The 24034-nt window shown below is 38.1% G+C and overlaps 10 protein-coding genes across 10 annotated transcripts; 5 read left to right on the top strand and 5 right to left on the bottom strand.

Annotated features, from left to right (window-relative positions):
* Nucleotides 1–1107: 1107 nt before the first annotated feature.
* LOC111592420 lies at nucleotides 1108–1620 on the bottom strand. The gene is made up of 2 exons (XM_023304595.2): nucleotides 1494–1620; nucleotides 1108–1434 (listed from the first exon to the last, which is right to left on the bottom strand). The coding sequence occupies exons 1-2, from the start codon at nucleotides 1608–1610 to the stop codon at nucleotides 1138–1140; spliced, it is 414 nt and encodes a 137-aa protein (XP_023160363.2). The 5' UTR covers nucleotides 1611–1620; the 3' UTR covers nucleotides 1108–1137.
* A 379-nt stretch (nucleotides 1621–1999) lies between these two features.
* On the top strand, nucleotides 2000–2335 carry LOC111592424 (diptericin A-like). Its single transcript, XM_023304599.2, has one exon. It carries the CDS (start codon nucleotides 2000–2002, stop codon nucleotides 2333–2335), a length of 336 nt encoding a protein of 111 aa, XP_023160367.2.
* Nucleotides 2336–4200: 1865 nt separating this feature from the next.
* Nucleotides 4201–4617, bottom strand: LOC111592422 (diptericin A-like). Its single transcript, XM_023304597.2, has one exon. The coding sequence runs from the start codon at nucleotides 4584–4586 to the stop codon at nucleotides 4251–4253; it is 336 nt and encodes a 111-aa protein (XP_023160365.2). The 5' UTR covers nucleotides 4587–4617; the 3' UTR covers nucleotides 4201–4250.
* Nucleotides 4618–6340: 1723 nt separating this feature from the next.
* LOC111592423 (diptericin A) lies at nucleotides 6341–6750 on the bottom strand. Its single transcript, XM_023304598.2, has one exon. It carries the CDS (start codon nucleotides 6702–6704, stop codon nucleotides 6360–6362), a length of 345 nt encoding a protein of 114 aa, XP_023160366.1. The 5' UTR covers nucleotides 6705–6750; the 3' UTR covers nucleotides 6341–6359.
* A 4664-nt stretch (nucleotides 6751–11414) lies between these two features.
* LOC111592414 (small ubiquitin-related modifier 2-A-like) lies at nucleotides 11415–11834 on the bottom strand. The gene has a single exon (XM_030225145.1). The coding sequence runs from the start codon at nucleotides 11776–11778 to the stop codon at nucleotides 11470–11472; it is 309 nt and encodes a 102-aa protein (XP_030081005.1). The 5' UTR covers nucleotides 11779–11834; the 3' UTR covers nucleotides 11415–11469.
* A 1340-nt stretch (nucleotides 11835–13174) lies between these two features.
* Nucleotides 13175–15410, top strand: LOC111592410 (juvenile hormone epoxide hydrolase 1). Its single transcript, XM_023304585.2, has 3 exons — nucleotides 13175–13685; nucleotides 14307–14511; nucleotides 14582–15410. Exons 1-3 carry the CDS (start codon nucleotides 13285–13287, stop codon nucleotides 15371–15373), a joined length of 1398 nt encoding a protein of 465 aa, XP_023160353.2. The 5' UTR covers nucleotides 13175–13284; the 3' UTR covers nucleotides 15374–15410.
* An 879-nt stretch (nucleotides 15411–16289) lies between these two features.
* Nucleotides 16290–18155, top strand: LOC111592412 (juvenile hormone epoxide hydrolase 1). Its single transcript, XM_023304587.2, has 4 exons — nucleotides 16290–16607; nucleotides 16704–16903; nucleotides 17022–17220; nucleotides 17286–18155. The coding sequence occupies exons 1-4, from the start codon at nucleotides 16401–16403 to the stop codon at nucleotides 18066–18068; spliced, it is 1389 nt and encodes a 462-aa protein (XP_023160355.2). The 5' UTR covers nucleotides 16290–16400; the 3' UTR covers nucleotides 18069–18155.
* A 918-nt stretch (nucleotides 18156–19073) lies between these two features.
* LOC111592411 (juvenile hormone epoxide hydrolase 1) lies at nucleotides 19074–20778 on the top strand. The gene is made up of 4 exons (XM_023304586.2): nucleotides 19074–19342; nucleotides 19418–19617; nucleotides 19674–19884; nucleotides 19945–20778. The coding sequence occupies exons 1-4, from the start codon at nucleotides 19133–19135 to the stop codon at nucleotides 20746–20748; spliced, it is 1425 nt and encodes a 474-aa protein (XP_023160354.1). The 5' UTR covers nucleotides 19074–19132; the 3' UTR covers nucleotides 20749–20778.
* Nucleotides 20779–21162: 384 nt separating this feature from the next.
* On the top strand, nucleotides 21163–22511 carry LOC111592408 (microtubule-associated protein RP/EB family member 1). The gene is made up of 3 exons (XM_023304584.2): nucleotides 21163–21258; nucleotides 21595–21741; nucleotides 21803–22511. The coding sequence occupies exons 2-3, from the start codon at nucleotides 21612–21614 to the stop codon at nucleotides 22438–22440; spliced, it is 768 nt and encodes a 255-aa protein (XP_023160352.2). The 5' UTR covers nucleotides 21163–21258; nucleotides 21595–21611; the 3' UTR covers nucleotides 22441–22511.
* LOC111592407 (coiled-coil domain-containing protein 130 homolog) lies at nucleotides 22472–24031 on the bottom strand. Its single transcript, XM_023304582.2, has one exon. The coding sequence runs from the start codon at nucleotides 23765–23767 to the stop codon at nucleotides 22526–22528; it is 1242 nt and encodes a 413-aa protein (XP_023160350.2). The 5' UTR covers nucleotides 23768–24031; the 3' UTR covers nucleotides 22472–22525.
* Between the last annotated feature and the right edge of the window lie 3 nt (nucleotides 24032–24034).

The raw sequence follows: 24034 nt of genomic DNA, 5'->3' as shown, positions 1-24034 counted from the left end.
CCTTGGGCAACTACATTGTGCACTTCATATGAATATCTCTCTTATATTTCATATATAAGTCTATCTGTAGAAGAAGTTCAGACATGAACCAATTGTCAAACTTGTTGATCCTAACTCTCAAACTATGTATGATCTCAAGTAGCTCTCACTAAGTTCTTGCTGAGCTATGAAATTTACTATTAACAAGGTAGTTATGAACTCACATATGACTGAGATAGGAAATTTGCCAGTTCTACATGTTCTATATGAGCCAGAAATTTAGTAATGGGTATAGACAACGACTTAAGCAAAACTCTTTCTAGGGATTATGTTAAGCTAGATACAAATTTTGAAAGATATTTGAGCTTATTTCATAAGCATATATATATACATATATATATATATATATATATATATATATATATATATAATTCATAGCAACAGAGTCTGCTCTCTAACTATCCCACCTCATGATTGCCTAATACTGCGTCAGTTGTGTTGGTGTGAGGCTTAGAGTTCTTGTGCATGTATTATTCAAATGAATGTGTGTGCGTAAGTGAGTGAGTGAGTGTGCGTTTTCGTGAGTCTCTGGCTTGTATCCTCAAACTGCTGCTGCGTGAGAGTGAGACAACGATAGCTGTTGCTGAAAGTGTTCCCAGCTGTTGCCAAGTGAGAGTGAGACGGCTGTTGAGCTCATTCGAGCATGTTCGATGCTCGCAAAGAGGCGGCTAGAAATTGACATGCTTTAAATGCAGTTGCTTGTGGAAGACGCCGGGAACTATAAATTACAGTGAAATGTGGCCAAACGAACTACAACTTCAACATATGTACAGCCGACAATGTCACTTGTGTGTATTGAGTTCCTAAACTGCGAGAGCAGTCAGCCCAGTTGCAATAGTTGACGCATTCTTTCTTTATTTTTTTTTGTAATGGTAGGTATCACGGTAGAGGGCGCTCTGCAACAAACAGTTGAATAGATTGCCCCAATACTTCACACACACACATAAATATATATACATATATATACCTTACACATCTATATCAGCTCTACAAACTTCTCAGCTAAAAAGCTTTTCCATCAAATAAATTTGATTTATAAATATTTATTTTTTATTTTTTTTTTTTATGAATTAATTATTTAAGTTTAACAATCGCAGCCTAGAAACGGAACGTGTACATCGCACCGGCGCCCCAGTTGGGTCTGCTATTGCCATAGGGTCCGCCCAGATGCTGTGAGTATTGTCCCGTAGCATCCAGCGAATGGCGTCCGTTTGGACTCTGCCACACCGGGGCACGTCCATTGACGCTCAAGTCGAAGCCTTGACGCGGACTGCCACCGCCTTGGACATTCAGCTGGCGACGTATGCGATGCAGTTGCTCCGACTCCTCTTCCGACTCCCCCTCCTCCGCCAGCAGCTGCTGCTCATAGGGCGACGATGCAATCTCCTGTTCCAGCTAACAAAAGAGCCAGCATTTAACTACTAACTCAATTAAGTAGCTTCTAAGTAACTTACCAATTGGTTTTCCGGCTCATAGATCTGAATATCAGGATTGGCATTGGGATTGGGATAAGCCCAAGCACAGGCAATCAAGCCAAGCAGCAACAGCAGCAAATTTAGATTTAGTTTCATCTTTAAGCTTTCTTTGTTTAATGACGAATTAATCCATGCTGCAATCGCCTTTTATAGACGCGGCAGCTCTGGGCGAAAGAGTCCCCGTTGCAGGGATTCCCTTGGCGAATGACAGCATGTGTGATTTACATGCGTGAAGCACCGCTGATAAGTAAAGTGATCTATGGGAAAAATAATATTTTGTGGTCTGATAAAGAACAGCGTGTAAGTCCCCTAAGAACAGACTAAGATGTCGAAGTGCAAAGCACAGCAAAAACTGAGTCGAGCTGATAAGATGCGAAAGACACTGTCAGCAGCAGCAGCACCTGCTATAAAAGCGCTGCTCCAGCTTAGTTCGATTATCAGTTGATTCAGCTACAGCTACAGCTACAGCCTCACAAAAATACAACATGCAAGTGACACTCATTGCTCTGCTCTGCTGCCTGCTCGGCTCAGCCCTGGCCATGCCGCAGCCCGAAAAGTTGGACGTGAGCAAGGCATCGGCATGGACCGAGCGTCCACCATCGGGTCCGCCACCAGAGCAGCGTTTCCTGCTGGATGGCGGCTACAACAAGGACAAGAACGGCCAGGATGTCTGGGCCATGGCTCAGGTGCCCGTCTACACCAGCGACGACAAACGTCACGAATTCGATGCGGTCGGCAAATATGGCCAACATCTGGGCGGACCCTATGGCAACAGCCCGCCTTCCTATGGTTTCGGTGGCAACTACAGATTCAGATTCTAAGATCTCTGCGAGAATCTAAAGAATTATGAGCTTAACACAATCGAGTCTTATCAAAATTATTTTAATCTAAATTATTAAATAAATTGTATTAAAGAATTGAATTCGAAAATATTTCTTTTTACTTATTTTATTAACTATGGCCAGCTCTAATCATCTCTGAGTGGGATTTCAATGAACTTTGTGGCTTCTAGATGCTGCTTTAAGCAACTCAAGTCTTTGGCTTTTGTAGCTGCTGAGTTCGATGAGTTCACAGAGAAGACGCACAGATGGCTACTGAGGGGCTAGTCTCTATAGAGTCTGATCAGCCACGCCCCTCTGTTGCCTATTGCATTAACTATGACAATAATAAACACAATTTAAATATCATTTGATTTATCAGAGACTCATCTTTAGGAATTTGATATGAACTGTGCTTGGGTTATCCTTGAGACGTGCGTCTACCCCGGAACAAATGTCGCAGAATTGAATAAAATTTACGGCTGACAGTCGCAGCGAGATGAGCTTGCAGTTTAGCTAATTGAAGATGTCTTTATGACTATATCTTTCAGTTTTCTTCTTCTTCTTGTTGTTGCTATTAGCAATTTAAGCGCGCGACGACTGTTTTTGGCTAATGAAACCTGCCGCAAGAATCTATTGTTGCCTAATTGGATTTATTGCGTTAACTGTCAAAAGAGGCTGCAATGAAAATTCATCATGTCAGACTAACCCCAAGAGTCGAGTCTATAAATAAATGTTGTTTGGCCAATTATGAAGACTGTGAATGAAAGCGAAAACGCAAAATGAATCACTTTTCGGGTTTCGGTTCTAGGATTCATTGTGAAACATTAACAAATGCTTTTCTCATTATGAAATTTGCATAAATCATACGAGAAAGAAGACCTTGGCGAATCTTGCTTGGGCTCGGCTTACACGTGCCGAGGCATCACTTATCATATTTATTGGCTATATAAGGTGAGCTGGTAAGAGCGACAATAGCAGGCATATATACATGGGTATATCTATATATAAACACCACTTATTAGAGTGTTTGCGAGGTGTGTTCGAAGCGTAGTGAATAACTGTGCTGACCTCTTCAAAGTAATCAAAGTTGAGCCTACGTTTTTGCCCATTCTCGGGCAATTCTCGCTTCAGAAATCGCTTTGATCTTCGATGGCGAAATTATATTGAAGAACAATATGTTTTGATTGCTGGTTCACTTAGTGTTTTTTTTTTGTTTATGTTTTGCATAAGAATCTGAATAATTTATTAATTTAAATTGAGTTTAAATTAGATTTTAATGGAAGTTTAAATTTTCCCAAAAAAAAAAAAAACACTCCAAGGGATGCCCCAAAAAAATTTGATTACGAAGAAATTTGACGTATTTTTGTTGCTTAGTGAATTGTATATAGAATATGTACATATATATATATATATATATATAGAAGTGACTCTAAGCACGAAGTAGTTGACGTCAATGGCATTGATGCTGGCAGCGTCAAGGCTGCAGAGTCGCTCCAGAGTGCCCTGTGTGGAGTTGATTCTTCTTGCTCTTTGCTCTCTTATCAATAGCTTAAAAAGATATATTAAAAAAGTCAGATTCATGCTCTCAAAAAGTCATTAAGATCGCGCATCTAGAAGCCAAATTGTTTCATAACTCATAACTCATAGCGTGTGACGACTAAGGGAAGCAGAAGCAGAAGCATCTGCAGACCTTTCATTGCTTGCCTTTGAGTGTGCCTTGAATGCTCTAAGACACAAAGTTCATTGAAATCCCGCTCAGAGATGATTAGAGCTGGCCATAGTTAATAAAATAAGTAAAAAGAAATATTTTCGAATTCAATTCTTTAATACAATTTATTTAATAATTTAGATTAAAATAATTTTGATAAGACTCGATTGTGTTAAGCTCATAATTCTTTAGATTCTCGCAGAGATCTTAGAATCTGAATCTGTAGTTGCCACCGAAACCATAGGAAGGCGGGCTGTTGCCATAGGGTCCGCCCAGATGTTGGCCATATTTGCCGACCGCATCGAATTCGTGACGTTTGTCGTCGCTGGTGTAGACGGGCACCTGAGCCATGGCCCAGACATCCTGGCCGTTCTTGTCCTTGTTGTAGCCGCCATCCAGCAGGAAACGCTGCTCTGGTGGCGGACCCGATGGTGGACGCTCGGTCCATGCCGATGCCTTGCTCACGTCCAACTTTTCGGGCTGCGGCATGGCCAGGGCTGAGCCGAGCAGGCAGCAGAGCAGAGCAATGAGTGTCACTTGCATGTTGTATTTTTGTGAGGCTGTAGCTGTAGCTGTAGCTAAATCAACTGATAATCGAACTAAGCTGGAGCAGCGCTTTTATAGCAGGTGCTGCCGCAGATAAGCGAGTGTCAAGCATCTGCTGCAGCTTATCAGCCCTTGCAGTGCTTCCCCCAGGTGATTCCTTTTTTATGTGTGCCTGGGGGAATTTTTGCTTGATAATTGAATGTGTCTCAATGCTTGTGGCAAAATGTTTACTTTTTATATTAAATATGATAAAGTTTACTTTGCTGCGTATGTTGTTTACTCGCAAGAAGTCTTTGTCTTGAGCTGGGCTATTGAAACAGTTTGAAAATTTGTTTATTTTTAATAGCTTCTATTGAGCGAGGCAATATCTGGGCCTTGAAGATCGCATTCTGTTGCATAACCAATTTGAAAACAATTTTTATATTGTATATCAGGCTATATATCATGGCTATTGCCTTTAGTTTCTTTAGACTGACTCGCAGCTACACTTTTAAAAATATATTTTGAATAAATTCAGTAAGTAAATAACCGCTGCACGTGGCATACAGCGCGTATACGTATTAAATTGAATAGAAATATTTATTCTCTACGATTTCGTATAGAAATGAAGTAAGAGTTCTCTAGACGAAAGTGTCCAACTAGGATATACCCTGAAACACTATTCATATGACTTGATGATTGTTTTACACATACATAGCACAACACATAACAATACATGCACACCACACTCACACATAAGCATGAGATCTGCTTTACTATGGATACTGAATTGCTGAAGAACTTTTGGCTCTAGTTGGACTTTCTTAATGTAATATTCAGAGCGCGACAATGACATACACAAGCTAACTCAATGAGAGTCGATAACTAAAGAAAAAGTTTGCATAGATCAGCTGTTAGTACACTGAGAGAAATTAAAGCTTGCTTAAGAACTATAAAAAGTTATTGGCATGGCAAATGGTTTCTGCGAGCTGGCATATAGAAACGATTCAAATTTGTATCAGATCATTATTTTATTTATTTAATTATTTAATACAAAATCGTAGAGAATAAATATTTGATAAAACTCGAGTGCCAGCAAAAAGTTGAAACTCAAAATAAAAACAGAAAAAAGCTAACAATAAAATCACCAAGCCGAGGGGGAAATTGTACTTAGCCCAATATGGTCAGCAAAAAAATATAAATAAAAATTTATTTTAATATAATATAATATGTATGTTATATATAATATAATATATATTTGAATATAAGCAAAAATAAAATATTTAGAAATTATACTATAGTATATAATATATTATAATTTATTATATATATTATATAATTTATGGAATACAAATTAGAAAGTTAGAGGAAAATTTTAGTAAAATCTTTAAAGGCATGAAGACATGAAGAGATAAAAAAGAAAATAGATGAATGGAAATCACAGCACTGAGAGTGATTTACCGAAAAGGAAATCAAGAATCAAGAATCAAGAATCAAGGAAAATTAACACAGCAAGCATGAAGCAAGGCAAAAGTTTCTGGAAGAAAGCTAAAAATGAGGTAGAAAGAAATCAATTTATGTTGATAAATCTTCTCACATATTTAGTAAATAGAACAAGGCAATAAATTGGCTTCACACTTAAAGCCATCCTCAGTCATTTGGCAATCGATCTACCCTGGAAAGCAACTCTATGAAAATCTCTTCAAGAACAAGCCCATGCCCCGCCTTCATTAAATATTTTCATATATATAAATTTGCATAAATGCTTTTATTTATTTTTATTTAAAAGTTTTAGAATCTGAATCTGTAGGTGCCACCAACGCCATATGATGGTGGGCTATCGCCGTAGGGTCCGCCCAGATGTTGGCCATATTTGCCGACCACATCGAATTCGTGGCGTTTGTTGTCGCTGGTCCAGACGGGCGCCTGGGCCTGGGCCCAGATATCCTTGCCGGTGCTGTCCTTGTTGTAGCCGCCGTCCAGCAGGAAACGCTGCTCATTGGGCGGATTAAACTGTTTCCTTTCGTTCCAGACATCGCCATTCGGCTTCGACTGTTCGGACTGACGTTCCGGCTGCGGCATGGCCAAGGCAGCGCCAAGTAGACAGCAGAGCAGAGCAATAAGTGTTAGCTGCATTTTGTATCTGAGCAACTGTAACGCACTGTATCGATTGATAAGCAACTGGAAGCTAGCCCAGCGCTTTTATAGCCAACGCATGACGCTGCTCTGTCGAGTGCTTCCCCATCGGGTAAGTCCTCTCTTTGTGGCTTGATTTGCCTTGGCCTTTGTTTGGCTTCCATTAAATCTTATTTTTCTTACATTCAGCTTTTTATTTACTTTGTCCATATATATAAATCTATATATATATATATATGACATTTGGTTTACTCTTCAAATTTATTGAAATATTTTATTCAACTGAACATAACATTTGTCTTTAATAATTGCCTTTAAATTATGACAATTATTTTTTTTTTAGTTCTATATATTTGTTGTTGTCTCTCTTTATATGCTCGCTCGCAATATGTAAAGATAGCATATTAGTTGGGTGCACAGTGTGCTGCGAGACTATTTCATATATACTATATATCTTGGCAATGTCAGCTTCTTTCTAAATAAATTGATTAGGTTATGATCGACTATGAGTTACCCTGCAATCTGCGCAATTTGACACACATTTTCCAATGGTTTCAATTGCCATCTATATTTACTAAAATAGGAGTCTTAGGCAGTCGATGAGCGAGTGTCGACGAAAAAAACTTTTGAACTAAATGCAGCTGCAATTGATTTCCATTCAGATTTATGCCATTATTGACTTTGACTAACGGTTTTTCTCTCATCTGCAGCTGAGCATTAATAGAAAATTTCTCGCCAGCTGCATATTTTGAATTTAATGAACTTAAATGATGCAGTTGATTTCCCGCATTTAATAACAAATAATGCTACTGAATATATAAAATATATGTAATAAATAAAAATATGTAAAAAATATATAATAAATAAAAATATATAAAAAATATATAATAAATAAAAATATATAAAAAATATAGAATAAATAAAAATATATAAAAAATAAAAGTATATAAAAAATATATAATAAATAAAAATATATAAAAAAAATATAACAAATAAAAGTATATAAAAAAATATAAAAAATAAAAGTATATAAAAAATATATAATAAATAAAAATATATAAAAAAATTATAACAAATAAAAGTATATAAAAAATCTATAATAAATAAAAATATATAAAAAATATATAATAAATAAAAATATATAATACATAAAAAATATAGAATATTATAAATATTAAATATTTTTAAGGCATTTCTGTATAATATAGGAACAAATCATAAGAAAGCAAGCTCTAGCGTTTACAAGTGCAGCATCTCGAGCTTTAAAGGTCTTCAAGTTCAGCTACAAAGACCAATAAGCATTATCGATATTTATCGATTTTTAAAAAATAATAAGCTGAGCTATCAAAATAAATCAAGTTACAAGAATTTTAGATTCAAATTTCTAGACGCCAGCTTATGTAGCTGACGAGCCTGTGCAGCTAGATAGATGCACAGTTTGGCTTGAACGACTTAGCCGGAGCTACAGATGATTTATTGCTCCATACATACTGTGACCACAGCAGCTTGAAGTGATATTTGCAATGGTTTCATTTACGAAAGAGTATAGCGCAGTCGCTTAAGCACCAGCTTGAGGCTTGTTTCATTTAGCATACATTGATTTATGAGATTATGAATAAAAAACCTATACTTTTTATAGCCAGTGAATATAGGAATTCGGGGTATGAACAACTGGCGAAACAGGCGGTCAAGAAGGCGTGGCAAAAGGCATGAAGTACATGCTCTTGAGCAGTACGCTTAGCTGAGTCGATCTAGTCAGGCCCATCTGTCTCTGGAGCAGCATCTCTGCGCCGTGTTCAGGGTATCTTCTAGTCGAACACTCCCCGCTAGAGCATGTTTTTTTTTGCGTGAAATTGCGTTGGGCCTTATCAGCAACAGCAACAGCAGCAGCAGCTGATAATGCCCAGCAATATGAATAAAATATTTAATAAATATTGTGCATTTTTTTTTTTCATTTAAATATTTTTGTAAACAACAAAAAGTGCTTCAGTCGCAAAGCGAGCGTCAGCTGAGCACCAAGCAAAAAAAAAAAATAAATAAATAAATACAAATAAAATGCGGCTGCAATTCGTTTACATTCAAATTATTGCCTTATTGTTGGCTTTGCTGTGCGGGGTGAGTGCGTGAGGCGGGGGCTCATACTGTGACTGAACTGTAGCTAACTGTATTTTTTTCTTACCTGCAGCTGAGTCTCGCTCAGGTTGATGATGACGAATTGGGCGCTGATGGCACAAATCGACCTGAAAAAAGGGAATTTCCTGTGTGGAATGATGCAAACGGTGAATGGATTGATCAAGATAATTAATTGATGGGAAATGTTATGGAATTTTAATATTTGTTCTATTATATATATGATATTTACATATATTTTCATGTATTTATAGATATTTTTATATAAGTGCTTTTTCTAATATACAGCTCTGTTCATTAAAATAGTAGTGCGCCTGAGCCTCAATGTTGTGTGAAACTCGCCGCTGTTTTAGCTTGAAAGTAGCTAAATTTAAGTACTCTATAACAATTAGATTCGCTTGATAGAGGAACAAAGGTTCAGCCAGTCTCCACACTCGTTCACATAGTGAAAAGAGTATATTGGTTCTGTGCAAATTACATCTTACTGTCTGTTCGTCTGAAGGAAGGACAGCTCGGTCCGTCTGTGTATCTGAAGCTTTTCAAAAATGTTTGTATATATTCTCTGAGCTCTGAATTGTGTATAAACTTTATATACATTGCACATACCCAAGTGCTTAGCTCATAGTTCTAGCTGTCTCTAGCACTTATTGCCTAACTTTAAGCTAAATTCACATAAAGCCTAAAAGTATGCAACAAAAAGCGTCGAGCTTAGATCCCACTTCCTCTATCTCTAGCTCATTTACTTCAATCGATATAGTTATTTATATATATATATAGTTAGTCGCTTCTATTACGACTTTACAGCCTGTAAAAAATTGTCATGTCAAAAATCAATTGCCAACGGTTCAATGCACCACGATTGCTCCACCTCGACTTCGTCGTCGTCGTCCTCATGGCGGTGCGTGCCAAGCTCATGATAATTGCGGCCATTACACGAGGCGGTTCCGGAAACTATGTGTACTCAAAGTACCTAACTTTTATATAGTCCTAGATACAAAACACAGCGAAAAACAAAAAAACAAAAATCAACAAAATGGCTGCGAGTTGAGTATGCGCGACTAAGCAGATGCGCTGCAATTGAAAAGTCTTAAGTCAGATGGCATATGTGTTCTAGTCAAGCATATGCTGGATTATGAATAAGTCAACTGAAAAGCTGGCAGTGTGTTAACCTGTGGTTCGCTGGAGCTCTTTGAGTGCAAATGCTGAAAACAAAAATAAAAATAAATAAAAATATATGAAAAAAAATGTATAAAAAACTTAATATAAACAGAAAATCAATTTTGGATAAAATATGTAAATTGTATAAATTAATAAATGTTGTCAATTATATATTAAATTTTAAATATTTCAAGCAAATTTTTGAAGCTTGCAGATTTGTATCAGAAAACATCAAAATTGAGTTGAGCTTAAAAAGTATTTGAATATGTCTGAGAGCTAAAACAAAATAAAAATAATTTTTGGATTTTTTGAAACTTTTAGCTAAAAGAAAAAAGTATAAAATGGAAGCCAAAAATTAATAAATGATAAAATTAATTATGCAAAAAGATCTTAAGAATGACTTTTTGTAAATTAAAAATTTTCCCAGTTTGAAAAAATTTTTCAGCTCCATGTAGGTTTAACCCTTTTCTGTTCTATTTCAAAGCTCTTTCATCTGAGATTAAAGTTCTGAAATTTTTTTTTCATAATGCTTTAGAATTTTAAAATATTTTTTAAAACAAAACTTTTTTTTATAGCTTTTGGGTTATATTTGGATTTTGGAATACGTCGAGGTTTCGATGGTGTTTTCAATTTAACATTTAAAATGTATTTTCTATAACTGCAAAGTTCTCAAGTCAAAGATATGTTAAATAAACATTTCTAATTTCTGTTTTAATTCATTCTAAAAAAAATTTACTAAAATATTAGCAAATATTATGAAAAGGCAAAATTAGTAAACTGCAACGGCAAAATGTTAACTGAAACAAAGCTCTGTTATTTCTCGAAACAATTAACCCTTTGAGCACAGCTAGCTGCAGGGTAATAGAAAAAAACTTCGGCTAGCACTCCATAAAGCGCTGCAAACAAATTACTTAAGCCCAAAGGGGCCAGCTCCACCAGCTCAGGGCCCATTCAATGCGGCAATTAAATGATTTCTCGACGTTCGACTCGAGATTGTGTGCGCATGGAAATCAGCGAGGATATCTACGGCTGCATTTGACACGCTGCCAAGTGCTATTTCGCCATTCGATTTGGGCGCCACACGCAAAGTGGGCGTGGCACCTGGAAAACCTAAAAAAAAACGTCGTTGCTGCAATGCATCGGCCTAATTGCGTTAATTTTACTTGCAATACGAATGTCGAAATGTTTGCATTGTTTCAGCCGCCCCAGTTGGGCGGCGGCAGGTGGTCGGGTGGGTGGGTTGCGGGTTGGTGGTGTTGCCTTGCATGTTCGCCGGCACTTTTGTGACGCCACTCCTGGGCAACGCTGCTGCCTGTCGACGACATAATTGTTGGCCTAATATACAAAGATTATAGGCCAAAGACGGCGCCCGGAATGCCCTGACATGCCTCAGCCGTTAGGCGTCTTCAGCATAGAGTGCAAAAGGCTTTTGTGCAGCTGTTGTTGCTTTTTGATTTGTTTTTGCTGCTGGCTGCTCTTAGCTAATTGACATATCCATGGCCAGCGCCGGCGCATCGCCCGCTTCGAACTGTTGCTTCATTAGCACATCCATTAGATCCTCGTCCTGCAGCTCCAATGAGTTGGCCGTTTCGTTGTCATTGATTTGCTCGCCATCGAAGAAGAGGCTAGCCAAATCCTTGGCCAAGCCCATTTGCGAGCAATACGCAGCCTTCAGCTCGCCCAACGGCATCAGGCGACGTATGCGAAACAGCACCACGCCCCCATCGGCCGATTGCATCTTCAGTGTTATGTGCGGGCAAACGTGCAGCGCGGCACCATCGACCATAGTCAGAGAGTGTGTGTGTGTATATTATAGAAATTTTCTTAAAAATATTCAAATCTGTTTATTGTCTACTTAGAAGTCGAGGGAAATTCTCGGATGTCCAAAGATCCTCAACACGTGGCCTACTTGTCTGATGTTTGCCAGTGTTTGAGGCCACATCAGCAGCAGAGAGAAGCGGAAAATAAGTAATAAATAAGTTTAAATAATTTCAATGATGATAAGATTGCGATAAGCAGGTACTCTCCAGACGACACCGGAGCTCGTAACAAACTTCTCAGAGCTACAGTGACTAGATTTGATGAAATTTTGACTAAAATTGATGACTGATATGATATATAATAGAAAGAGCAAGTGATCAATAAAAGTTTTAGCTGTCATAAAAATATTATTACACTCTATATATTCTCTTTTATCTCTGATATTCAATAGGTATTACGCTTAGCTTTTCTAGAGTTACTTATAGATATTTTATCTTTAAGAATGTCAAACTTTTTGTAACATAACTATAAATTTATTATATAAAAAATAAAAATAAAAAATAAAAAAAATAATAAAAAAAATAAAATTTAAAAAAATATATAAATAAAACCAAAAAAAACATTTTTCTAAAAAATCTATCTAGTATTTTAAAAATTGCACGAAAGTATGGTCTTTGTATATCTTTTTTAATACTAAAATATAAAATAATATTAATTAAAAAAAAATAAAAAAATGGACTAAAAAATAAAACGTAATTTCTTGAATATATTTTTTTTTATCTATACATATAATAAATTTATTTATAAATTTTGTATATTTTATATAATATTAAAATATAAAATAATAATAAATTCATGAATAAATAAAAATAATGAAAAAAATGGACTAAAAAAATGAAACTAATTTCTTTAAGAATATTTTTTTGTATATACATATAATAAATTTATTAAAATAAAATATATTTTTTTTTTAAGTTGTATCTTAATAAAAAATATACAATAAAATATGTTAGCCTTACTAACACTTATAAATAATATATAATAAATAACTTGACTAAAATATACCTCCCAGAATATATGATATAGTTTGTTATATATATATATATAGAAAAATGCAACCCCTATTTCATGTCGATAAAATGGCTTAATAATATATCAAGTAAATACTTATAGCCTATATATACGTCAATATCAATATCAAAGTTCAATTATCGATGTCTACACACCTATATAAAACATATTTTCTGATTCTCATCGCTCAATTAAAATTCTGAATGCGCCCCACTGTCCGCCGAGGCCCACTATCATATCATTTATTTATATACGTATAATACTTACTACTCGTATATCAATAAATTTCGTCGGTGCGTATATATAGTATAGCTTAACGCTGGCTAGACTGTCAAAGCATGGGCCAATCGTCAGTTGGTTAACATCGAGCGGTGTGAACAGTCGTGCATACTCGATGAGACTCATTAAGATTTTCGTCATTAGGCAGATAAAAAATATAAAAAATAAAAAATAGAAAAATATGAAGTGCTTAGTTATATTTGGACTGATTGTGGCCATACTTGCTAGCATTGCGGGCTATGGTTATCTATTGTTCACAGACCTGACACGTCCGCTGCCCCGGCCGGAGTTTAAAGACGACACGTATTGGGGACCTGGAGATGGCAAGAACTATAAGCCCGATACGAAAATCTATGATTTTGTTGTGGATGTGCCACAAGCGGAAATCGATGACTTGCGACAACAGCTAAATCGCACCTTAAAGCTAACCGAACCACTCGACGGCATTGCCTTTGAGTATGGATTTAATACAAATGCCTTGGCGCAGTTTGTCGAATACTGGCGAGAGAAATACCTCACCAAATGGGATGAAAGGCAAAACTATCTTAACTCACTGAAGCAATACAAAACCGAGATACAGGGGTAAGCATGTGGCTCTAATTATCACTAGCTATACAACACGTCGATCGAAAATATAGAACAAACAAATCAAAACATCATCAAAAGGCAGACAAATCCACTCACACAAATTCATATTCATTTATACTGCACACGTGCGCACATGCGAGCAAAAGTAAATGTGTGTGCGTGCATGCTTGTGTCGAGCATCAATTACTCTTCAAATTTGCATTTCTTATGAGCGTAGCAAACTTTGTAGCTATTTTGCAGTAATTTATTCTTGGAAGAATATAAACAACAATTAAAATACAAAACTTTCAAAAATTCAATTAGGAAGAAAGAGAGAGAAAGCACTGAGAGTAAACAAAAACAAAAGTAGTATATTGAGAGAGACACTATCTGGCTCGATCGCATTAGCGCTCGAAAGAGCACAGCAAATAGCAAATTGGGCTGGGGTGGAATTTTTCGTGTGAGACAAATGCTCTCTACAAGTGGCGTCTACGTTTGAATATATGCCTGCGTGCATGCATGGTATGGTCAAGTTCATGCTCAAGCTATTACTGTATGCGTGACATGTATAAGAGAGAATTTCCCCTGACTTGACTAAGCGAGGCAATCGCATGTGGTGTTCTCTTATTTTTGCAGCTTAAAGATTCACTATATACACGAGCGTGTGTCTGAGGAGGTGGCTGCCAAGAAGAATGTCTATCCGTTGCTGCTGCTCCACGGCTGGCCTGGATCGGTGCGGGAATTTTATGATTTTATACCCATGCTGGTTAAAGATCAAAACATAACTGATAATGCCTTTGAAGTGGTTGCGCCTTCTCTTGTTGGCTACGGCTGGTCGGATGTGAGTATAAGAGAAGTGTATATACATAGATATAAATATTGATTTAATTTTCTTTTATTTTAATATCCAGGCCGCCACACGTGTGGGCTTCAATGCCGCTGAAATGGCCACTGTCATGCGTAATCTGATGTTGAGATTGGGCCACAAGAAATTCTTCATTCAGGGCGGCGACTGGGGCAGCATTATTGGCAGCAATCTGGCCACACTCTATCCGGATAATGTGCTCGGCTACCATTCCAATATGTGCATTATGAACACTCCACTGTCCATTCTCAAGGGTATCTACACCCATTATTATCCGGATAAGGTACTCAAGTCACGCATGTTCCACGATCATCATGTGGGCATTTGGGAGCAGTATCAGGAGCTGTTGGTTGAGAGCGGATATTTCCACATACAGGCCACCAAGCCGGATACCATCGGAGCTGCACTCAGCTCCAGTCCCGTGGCACTGGCTGCCTATATACTCGAAAAGTTCCAGACCTGCACGAGTCCCAGCTTAAAGCAGGACTTCGGTGCCATGGTCACGATCTTTGGTCTGGAGGCTGTGCTCGATAATCTAATGATCTATTATCTGAATAATGCGGCAACGACTGCTGCACGTTTCTATGCAGAGAATACGTCGAAGACCTATCGGGATCTTCAGCTGGAACGTGTGCAAACTGATGTTCCCATGGGTTGTTGTCGCTTTAGGTTTGATTTACCCGCTGCATCCGAATGGCAGCTGAAGGACAAATTCACCAATATAAAGCATAGCATGTATTTCCAGCATGGCAGTCATTTTGCTGCCATGGAAATGCCATCCATGTTGTATAATGATTTTACGACATTTGTTCAAAAAGTTGGACTACAAACTGAATGAAACTGAATAAATTTGTTTAAAAAGTAACAAACTATAAAAGAAGGCTTTTAAAATTTCTCAATTTAAAATTTCTAATCATTTCAAATAGCGTGCACTTTCAAATTCAACATTGCCTTTCCTTTCCAACACTGTAACCTGCACTTTGTATTGTTGGCGTTGTACATATGTTTAATGCGTGTCATCGTTAAGCTCAAATTTCACATTATCAATTGTCGTGCTGCTTTGTCATGCTCGCAATTCATAACTGTTGTCGGCTAAGGAGGAGAGTTTATATTTATTTACAAGCTATCGACAAACAACATTTATGTAAATTAAAGGGATTCCCCTGGAGAAAGTGCCGAATACCTTATAAAACTACAATAAAATAAAGCAAAAATTTAAGGGAAGTCGTAACTGTATAAATTTGTGTCTTAGTTAATTATGCAAAATATATACATATGTTTTTCGTGTCAGCTTTAGCTCACGATAAGCACGACTGTCACTCGTTTGTGTTGCTTCTCGATCTACGTGGTTGTATACACATTTGCCTGTGTGTATGTGTTTGTGCGAAAGAGAGAATGACAAACATACGGTGATCAAGAGAGCAACTATGTTGCTTGTAATAACTATAGAACTCTTACAAATATTAAATACAGAAAAAACGTATATATTTAAAATAATGTATTAAAATGAATATAGAAATAAATATTTATAATTTGTAGTCGAGAATGTATTAAAATGATTTTAATTTTTTTTAAATATATTTTCATGTCCTGACTATTAGCTTTGCTGAACTTTATCATTGTGTGCAGCGGTGTATAACTTTATACAGAAAATATCAGCTCATGCTTTTTCGTCCCTCAATCATGATATTAGTGTTTTTTCCTACTACGCATTTTTGCAGCTGCAAACGGACCGGTCACCGTTGCTTGTTTCTCACTGGTTTGGCAGTGTGGTTTGGCAAGCGAAAGCGTGAGGTTGTGTTTATTTCTCATCGGGTAGCAGACGCCGGTTGTATTGAAAAAACAAAAATTATAAGAAAATTAAAATGCCATCTGCAGCGTCGACTACAGTGCGCATACTGATCGGCGGCCTAGCGCTTCTAGTCGCCGTAGGCTACAAGAACTACCGCGACTTGGGGGCGCCTGGCAAACGTCCAGATTTGGATAATAATGAATATTGGGGACCCCAGCTTAAGGGCCAATATCAAGAGATTAAAGCCATTAAGCCATTCGACATAAGCGTATCGCCTGAGGTGGGTCATAGATCAAATTAATTATATACATATGTATATATAAATATACATATGTATGTATTCAATTTATCTTCATTTTTATTTTCCCCTTTCCAGCTTATAGCCGATTTGAAGGCACAGCTGGAACGTCCGCTCAAAGTACAGGAACCGTTAGAAGGCATTGGCTTTGAATACGGTATCAATTCCAATGAGCTGAAAAAGGTGGTGAAATATTGGCGTGACAGTTATTTGCCCAACTGGAATGAACGCGAGCAATTCCTTAAGAAATTCCAGCATTTCCAGACTGAAATTCAAGGGTAAGCTGCATACACACACACATATATACATATACACATATACATACATACATATTTATATGTTGCTTTGCATATGAAACAATTGGGTTATGCTAATTAACTATTTGTGTATTTATAGTTTGAAGATTCATTTTATACATGCGAAGCCAACTAATGTAGAGGGCAAAAAGGTGCTGCCCTTGCTCCTGATGCATGGCTGGCCTGGAACTGTTAGAGAATTCTATGATTTCATTCCATTGCTGACCACAGGCAGCGATAAGAGTGAATACGTTTTCGAGGTGATAGCGCCCAGTTTGCCAGGCTATGGCTGGTCACAGGTAAATAACTCGCGATATTCATCTTTAAACCAATTAACTGAGATATTTTCTATCTCTCGTTTTAGGGTGCTTCGCGACCTGGAATGGGCGTCGCTCAGGTGTCAGTGATCTTGCGCAATCTGATGCTGCGTCTGGGCTTTGATAAGTTCGTCATTCAGGGCGGCGATTGGGGCAGCACTATTGGCAGCAGTATTGCCAGCCTATTCCCAGAGAACACGCTGGGCTATCACTCCAATATGTGTGGCAACAATAGCCCATTGGGTAGTCTACGTTTGATACTCTCCTCCATCATTCCATCCTTTTACATAGACAGCCAATACTCAGAGTACTACAAGGGCGTAGGCCACTTATTTGTCACAATTATGGAAGAGTTTGGCTATGCACATATACAGGCCACCAAGCCAGATACTATTGGCGCTGCTTTGGCACATAATCCCGTTGGCCTGGCTGCTTATATACTTGAAAAGTTCTCCACATGGACCAATCCAGCGTATAAGAACTTAAAGGACGGCGGCTTAACTAAACATTTTACCTACGAACAGCTGCTCGATAACATAATGATCTACTATGTTACTAACTCGATAACCACCTCCATGCGTTTGTATTCTGAGTCGTTGAGCAAAGAACAATTCAGTTTGAATTTGGAAAATTTGCCAATCAAGGCGCCTGCAGGCTGTGCTCGTTTTGCCCACGAAATCTTCCATGCGCCCGACTCTGTGCTGGCTAATAAATACCCGAATCTGATACATAGCACACATTATCCGGACGGTGGACACTTCCCAGCATTCCAGGTGCCACAGAAGCTCTACGAAGACTTTGTGTCCTTTGTTCAAAAAGCATTTAATTAATTTTTGAGTCTATTTATTCATGTTGTACTTTTAAATACGGCACAGGGAATGAATAAAAATTTTTGTTGTTTAAATATTTAAAAAAAATATAAATTAGATAAGATTGTTTATTTATCAATGCTCAAGAGGTCTCCAATTTGATAGTTGAAACCCATATAAATATATACACTTGTCTACAGCATAACAATAAGTTCTCTATATGTGCACACATTCACACGAACAAGCACTTATAATTGTTTTCAATACATATACAAAGCTTAAAGTTTCGTATAACATGATAGCAGGGTATTTGCGACCTATAAATGCGCTGCAGTTATAGTATAAACGTTTGATTTACTGAGACGGAGGAAAGTTATTTTTACCATAATTATTATATTACATACATACTTATACTGTGCAAGCTAAGTACTCTTATACTGCGTATACGTATACTAGATAAAAGAGAGACAGAAGGCTTGCAGTTAAGTAACCCGTAAATATATAACTTTGTACATATGAATAGCCAAACTTAGGCCAAATCGTATTTAAGTATTATTTCTTTCCTTTTTATAATTTAAACAGCAAACATAATTAATGACACTGTTCTCATTTTGACAGAAAATTAAAAACAATGGTAATTATTTAAGTCCTCTTAACCCACAATCCACTTATAAAATCTCATTAATATGTTATCCAATCCAATTTTATCCAATTTTAAATGCCTTGACCAGCGCACAGCTGTGTTGCCAATACCTCACAATAACTAAAATTATCTAACATGCAAAGCATGCTTCGTCAATCAGCTTTTAAACCGGCTAGCGCAAGCGGCCTATGCGACAAAGTTAAGCCGCTTCCCCCTATAGTTGGACCGTCAAAAGCTAATTGAAAACCAAACGATCTCTCGTGCGTAGTGTAGCGTAAGCAAACGAAAGTGCTTATCATCGTGTGTGTGCGCGAAGTTAAACGATCACAACAAAAAAACAAAATGAAAAAAAAAAACATTTAGAAGTGCAATCTCAAATAAACCTCTATCAGATTAGTGTGACGGAAACCTTTGAAGCGAGAGGTGGAACTAGACAGTGAATATGTCTCCTGTAACACGTTTATTGGTGCTGCTGCTAGCCATCGGCGGCGGGATGTTCTACAAGCGCTTGAATCAGCTGTGGGGCGATTTGCCACCGCCTACGCTTGACGCTCAACAATGGTGGGGCGATGAAGAACAGCCGAAAGACTATGAAGCCTATTTGAGCAACACCTCCGAAGTGATAGGCAATCGTCTTTTGTATCCAGAAACGGTGAGCGAAGAGCTTTAGCTCAATATATATGTATAGAGTGGCCCAACTATATTGTTTTCTCTTTCTTTCCCGTAGACTATTCAAGATTTGATTAAGCAATTGAATCGCACGCTTCGGCTAACGCCTCCTCTGGAGGGCGTGGCTTTTGAATATGGCTTCAATAGCGATTATTTGAAGGAACTGGTCGCCTATTGGCGTGATGACTATTTGCCGCGTTGGCGCGAACGTGAAGTCTTCCTGTGGCAATTCAATCACTTCACCACGGAAATCCAAGGGTTTGTATGATAAGCGCTTATCAGTCAATGAGTCCATTGATAACCACTTCGTTTAGTCTACGCATGCATTTTTTTAACCTGATGGTCTACGATGAAAATAAGGTGGGCAAAAAACACTATCCGGTGCTCCTGCTGCACGGCTGGCCCGGGTCGGTGCGGGAGTTCTATGACTTGATACACATGCTACATCAAACCAATTTGGATCCGAACAACAAATATATATTCAATGTAATTGTGCCCAGTTTGCCGGGCTATGGTTGGTCACAGGTAAGCCTATAAGACCAATATACTCCTCTTAATTATATGCCTATAAATTCCGCTTTTAAGGGCACATCACGTCCAGGCTTGGGTCCTGCCCAGATGGCTGTGATGCTTCGCAATTTAATGTTGCGTTTGGGCTACAATAAGTTCTTTATACAAGGCGGCGATTGGGGCTCTATTTTGGGTTCTCATATAGCCACGCTGTATCCGCAAAATGTGCTGGGTTATCATTCGAATATGTGCAACAATTTGTCTCCCAAATCGCAAGTAAAGGGTCTGCTAGCTAGCGTCTGGCCGAGTTTGTTTGCGCCGAGCGGCTTTGTGGATTTCTTCTTTCCTAAATCAAAGGAGTTCAGTTATTTATTAGAGGAGAGCGGCTATTTCCATTTGCAGGCCACAAAGCCGGATACTGTGGGTGCTGCACTGACGGACAATCCGGTTGGCCTGGCAGCCTACATCCTCGAAAAGTTCTCCACATGGACAAATGCCAGCTATCGCTCGCTGCCCGATGGCGGCTTGAAGAAGCGCTACAAACTGGACGCCTTATTTGATAATGTGATGATCTACTATTTGACCAACTCCATAACAACCTCACAGCGTCTCTACGCCGAGGCGTATACTAAGGAACAGCAAGAACTGAATCTGGACCGTGTGCCAACACTTGTGCCCACGGGCTGTGCTCGTTTTAAGGGTGATATAATGCACTTCCTGGATCTGCAATTGAAGGACAAGTATAAGAATTTGATACACAGCTCATACTACAGAAGAGGTGGACACTTTGCGGCGATGGAGTTGCCCAAGGTGTTGTACAAGGATTTCATTGACTTTGTTAAGAAAGTTGAAAGCAAGTTTAAAATAGAATCTTTGTAAGTTACGAATAAAGTTTGAATAGCAAAACTACTTAACATACTTAATTGTCTATCGAGGCTAAGCGATACTTGTTATCGATGCCTAGCGAGCAACTGATATTTGATCCTGTTGCTTCAAATTACAGTGATGTGCAAAATTAATTAAATATTACTAGAAAAGGTAATAATTTGTGAATCAGGAATAGAGATTAACTTATTAACTCAAAAATAAATAAATGAAATATTTGTACACATAGCATGGACATAGAATCTTAAGATCGAATAAAATTTGAATAATAACAATATACACAATCAATCAAATATCGATACTAAACGATATGTGTCATCGATGTCTCACTTTAACGAACAACTGATATTTAATCCTGCCGCTTTAGGCAGCGTTGCCATTCCACCGAAAGCTCAAATCAAAAAGAAAAGAAAGAGCAGTAACAAAGCAAGCATAGGAGAATTCATTGTGATAAATTAATTAATATAACAGTGTACGCACTTATATTAAATCAGTTTTGTATAGGTAGGTGATTAAAGTAGGCAGTGAATTTAGCTCAAACTTTATCCATTTATAAAAAAAAAAACTACGAATATATATATATTTATATATATATATGTATATTTTTATATGTACCGCATTCGACGATCAATTCCCGAAAGTCATAAAAACAAACACAGCTGCAGGAGTATTACAGTTAATATAATTTACATACACAGACTTATATTTATATATATATATATATATATATATATATATAAATTTTTATTTTTTGTTTTAGATATATATATATATATATATATATATATATAAATATATATATATTAATTATTTTATATATATACATATATATATATAAAGTTACATTAGATTGGAGGATGAGCGATTTAAAGCCCACCGTATCGCTAACCAGTGCAAATTCCGAAAATATGTCGCGCCATCAAATGCTCGACTGGGTAAACAATATGGTGAATGGTCACTTTAAGAAGATCGAGGAGATGTCATCGGGTAAGGGATAATAAGATACATGAAAAAGAATCGATAACATCTAAGATCTAATTGCATTTAGGCGTTGCCTATTGTCAAATGATGGACATGATTTTTCCCAATTGCATCAACTTGAAGCGCGTTAAAATGTCTGCAAAGCTGGAGCACGAATTCTTTCACAATATGAAACTATTCCAGGGCGCTCTTACACGCCTCAAGTTGGACAAGACGGTGCCACTGGAACGCTTAATCAAGGGACGCTTCCAAGATAATTTCGAATTCCTGCAATGGTTCAAGAAGTTTTTCGACTCTCAAGCGCCTGGCCTGGAGAACCTTAAATCAGCAGCAAATGCTGTCCAACCAAAGCCCATCAAACCACGTGGCTTCATCAAAGACGAGCAGCAACAACAACAGCAGCAGCAGCAACAACAACTACAACAGCAGCAGCAGCAGCAGAAGGCATCGCATGATTTCCTTGCCACCATATCGGATCTAAATTTAAAAATTGCCAACACTATTGAGACGCGTGATCAGGCATATGACAAGCTGCGTAAAATTGAGATTCTGTTAACTGAGATGATCACCAAGAATGAGCATGTGGACTTCTGCAATCGGGTCTGTGAGGTGCTCTATAAGACTGATTCGAACGATAATGTAGGTCCCATTGCTGATGAGAGCATGGAGAGTGCCATAGAGGATCAGAACGAGGGAATGTATTGAACAAGTTATTTAGGTATCAAATGTTATATAATTTTTTTTCGGATTAAATCAATTCAATTTATTGTGTGCAGCTTGATAGATCAGTTTAGTCATTGGAATCGGAGCTGTTAGCCTCTGAGCTAGAGTTGAAGCTGACATAATCGCATACCAGACTGAGTGCACTAGGAGCTGTTGGCAATGCTGTATTGCCCGTTCCAATCGCCTTATCTTCAATCGCAGCTGCTTCTCCTATATCGTTTGCTCCAGCTGTTCCCGCTTCTAAGCTGCCTTCTGCCGAACTAGCTTGTGCTCCACCTGTTGCCCCTCCTTTAGTGTTTGTTTCGTCAGATGTACTAGCTGATTTATGAGCTCCATCTTCTGCTTCTTTTGATCCAGTCTCTGCGTCTCTTGTTGCTTTTGTTTCAACCGCTTCTGCTACTCCTCCAGCTTTTGTCAGATCACTTGCCCCCGACGGTTTCACTGGCTTCTCTTTACGCTTAATGCCCAAATCCTGCAGTTGCAGTTGCGTGCTCAACGCCTTTTGCCGTTTTAAGCCACCAAATGTTGTTGACGTCGCACCTGGTAATGCTGGTCTCATAAGCAGGTCCAGACGCTGCTCCGACTCTCGTTCTAAAGCGCTTCGAGTTTGCAATTTCATCAAAGCAGCCATATCTCGATCTTGCTGCGTCTCTGGCAATAAAGCTATATCCAGACTGCTCTTAGCCAGAAGCTGTCGATCCAGTTCCTGTTGTCCTTTCAGCTCTTTCTTTTGCTCGCGAAATGTGGCGCGCAGCTTATAGTTGGCTACATAGTTGTCATCCCAAACACTTTGATTACGCTCCACGATCTTTTGGAGCATAGGCTTTGCATTGACGGCCGCCTGCGCATCCTTCGCCTGATGCTCCAGCTTGTACATGGCATCATCGAAGAGCCGTTTCTGCACCTCTTTGGTTTCAGGCACCACTTGTTCGTTCTGCAGTGGATCCCAGCGATTTTCCTGTCGACGTGCTCCAGATAGTATCACATAGTCCAGATTGCCAGGATCCGTTTGGATTTCAAAGTGATTGTCACACAAATGGCATTTCATGCGAAATTTGTATATTGGCGTGGTGTAGTACATGCCCACCTTGGTCTTCTCCGCATTGTACCGCACGCCCATGCCAATGTGATTCTTGCAGCCATCACACCAAATGTTGTACGGCATTTCAAAGCGGATGATGATGATGCCCAGATGGATTTTGCGTGCACGCTCCCGCAGTGCATGCGTACCACGAAATTTGTTGAGTCCGCCCTTCTTTGGATCATAGTCAGGCGGATAGTATTTGTTTTGCCCCTTGCGTTCACCCATTTTAGCTCAAAATTTACAAATTCTGGAGAGGCACAACACAAATTGTTTACATACGTATAAGCACACTAGCGCCCTCTGTCGAGCACAGCTGTTGCAACGATAACACTATTTTAGACTATGCTAAACGATAGTTATCGCTTATTTGCTCATATCTAGTAGACATACATATATATTTATATACTTAACAATACGCGTGTGATTGTGCTGTGAGGCTTTTTTAACCCGTTTTTGCCACGTTAATTTATTAAAAATAACTGCCGACCGCTG

This window comes from Drosophila hydei, unplaced genomic scaffold (assembly GCF_003285905.1).
Source record: "Drosophila hydei strain 15085-1641.00,03,60 unplaced genomic scaffold, DhydRS2 tig00008122-arrow-pilon, whole genome shotgun sequence".
NCBI lineage: Eukaryota > Metazoa > Arthropoda > Insecta > Diptera > Drosophilidae > Drosophila > Drosophila hydei.
Note: the sequence above shows the minus strand (reverse complement) of the source record. Positions and strands in the feature narration are given on the sequence as shown.

What these genes read in the sequence shown, in the direction of transcription:
- LOC111592412 (XM_023304587.2), top strand. Translation starts at nt 16,401, where the DNA reads ATGCCATCTGCAGCGTCGACTACAGTGCGCATACTGATCGGCGGCCTA. An exon ending in ACATAAGCGTATCGCCTGAG is followed by an intron (nt 16,608 to 16,703) that starts GTGGGTCATAGA and finishes TCCCCTTTCCAG; the next exon opens with CTTATAGCCGATTTGAAGGC. An exon ending in CAGGCTATGGCTGGTCACAG is followed by an intron (nt 17,221 to 17,285) that starts GTAAATAACTCG and finishes CTCTCGTTTTAG; the next exon opens with GGTGCTTCGCGACCTGGAAT.
- LOC111592411 (XM_023304586.2), top strand. Translation starts at nt 19,133, where the DNA reads ATGTCTCCTGTAACACGTTTATTGGTGCTGCTGCTAGCCATCGGCGGC. An exon ending in TTCACCACGGAAATCCAAGG is followed by an intron (nt 19,618 to 19,673) that starts GTTTGTATGATA and finishes CACTTCGTTTAG; the next exon opens with TCTACGCATGCATTTTTTTA. An exon ending in CGGGCTATGGTTGGTCACAG is followed by an intron (nt 19,885 to 19,944) that starts GTAAGCCTATAA and finishes TCCGCTTTTAAG; the next exon opens with GGCACATCACGTCCAGGCTT.
- LOC111592423 (XM_023304598.2), bottom strand. Translation starts at nt 6,704, where the DNA reads ATGCAGCTAACACTTATTGCTCTGCTCTGCTGTCTACTTGGCGCTGCC.
- LOC111592420 (XM_023304595.2), bottom strand. Translation starts at nt 1,610, where the DNA reads ATGAAACTAAATCTAAATTTGCTGCTGTTGCTGCTTGGCTTGATTGCC. An exon ending in ATGAGCCGGAAAACCAATTG is followed by an intron (nt 1,435 to 1,493) that starts GTAAGTTACTTA and finishes CTCTTTTGTTAG; the next exon opens with CTGGAACAGGAGATTGCATC.
- LOC111592422 (XM_023304597.2), bottom strand. Translation starts at nt 4,586, where the DNA reads ATGCAAGTGACACTCATTGCTCTGCTCTGCTGCCTGCTCGGCTCAGCC.
- LOC111592414 (XM_030225145.1), bottom strand. Translation starts at nt 11,778, where the DNA reads ATGGTCGATGGTGCCGCGCTGCACGTTTGCCCGCACATAACACTGAAG.
- LOC111592424 (XM_023304599.2), top strand. Translation starts at nt 2,000, where the DNA reads ATGCAAGTGACACTCATTGCTCTGCTCTGCTGCCTGCTCGGCTCAGCC.
- LOC111592408 (XM_023304584.2), top strand. Translation starts at nt 21,612, where the DNA reads ATGAGCGATTTAAAGCCCACCGTATCGCTAACCAGTGCAAATTCCGAA. An exon ending in GATCGAGGAGATGTCATCGG is followed by an intron (nt 21,742 to 21,802) that starts GTAAGGGATAAT and finishes AATTGCATTTAG; the next exon opens with GCGTTGCCTATTGTCAAATG.
- LOC111592407 (XM_023304582.2), bottom strand. Translation starts at nt 23,767, where the DNA reads ATGGGTGAACGCAAGGGGCAAAACAAATACTATCCGCCTGACTATGAT.
- LOC111592410 (XM_023304585.2), top strand. Translation starts at nt 13,285, where the DNA reads ATGAAGTGCTTAGTTATATTTGGACTGATTGTGGCCATACTTGCTAGC. An exon ending in TACAAAACCGAGATACAGGG is followed by an intron (nt 13,686 to 14,306) that starts GTAAGCATGTGG and finishes TTATTTTTGCAG; the next exon opens with CTTAAAGATTCACTATATAC. An exon ending in TTGGCTACGGCTGGTCGGAT is followed by an intron (nt 14,512 to 14,581) that starts GTGAGTATAAGA and finishes TTTAATATCCAG; the next exon opens with GCCGCCACACGTGTGGGCTT.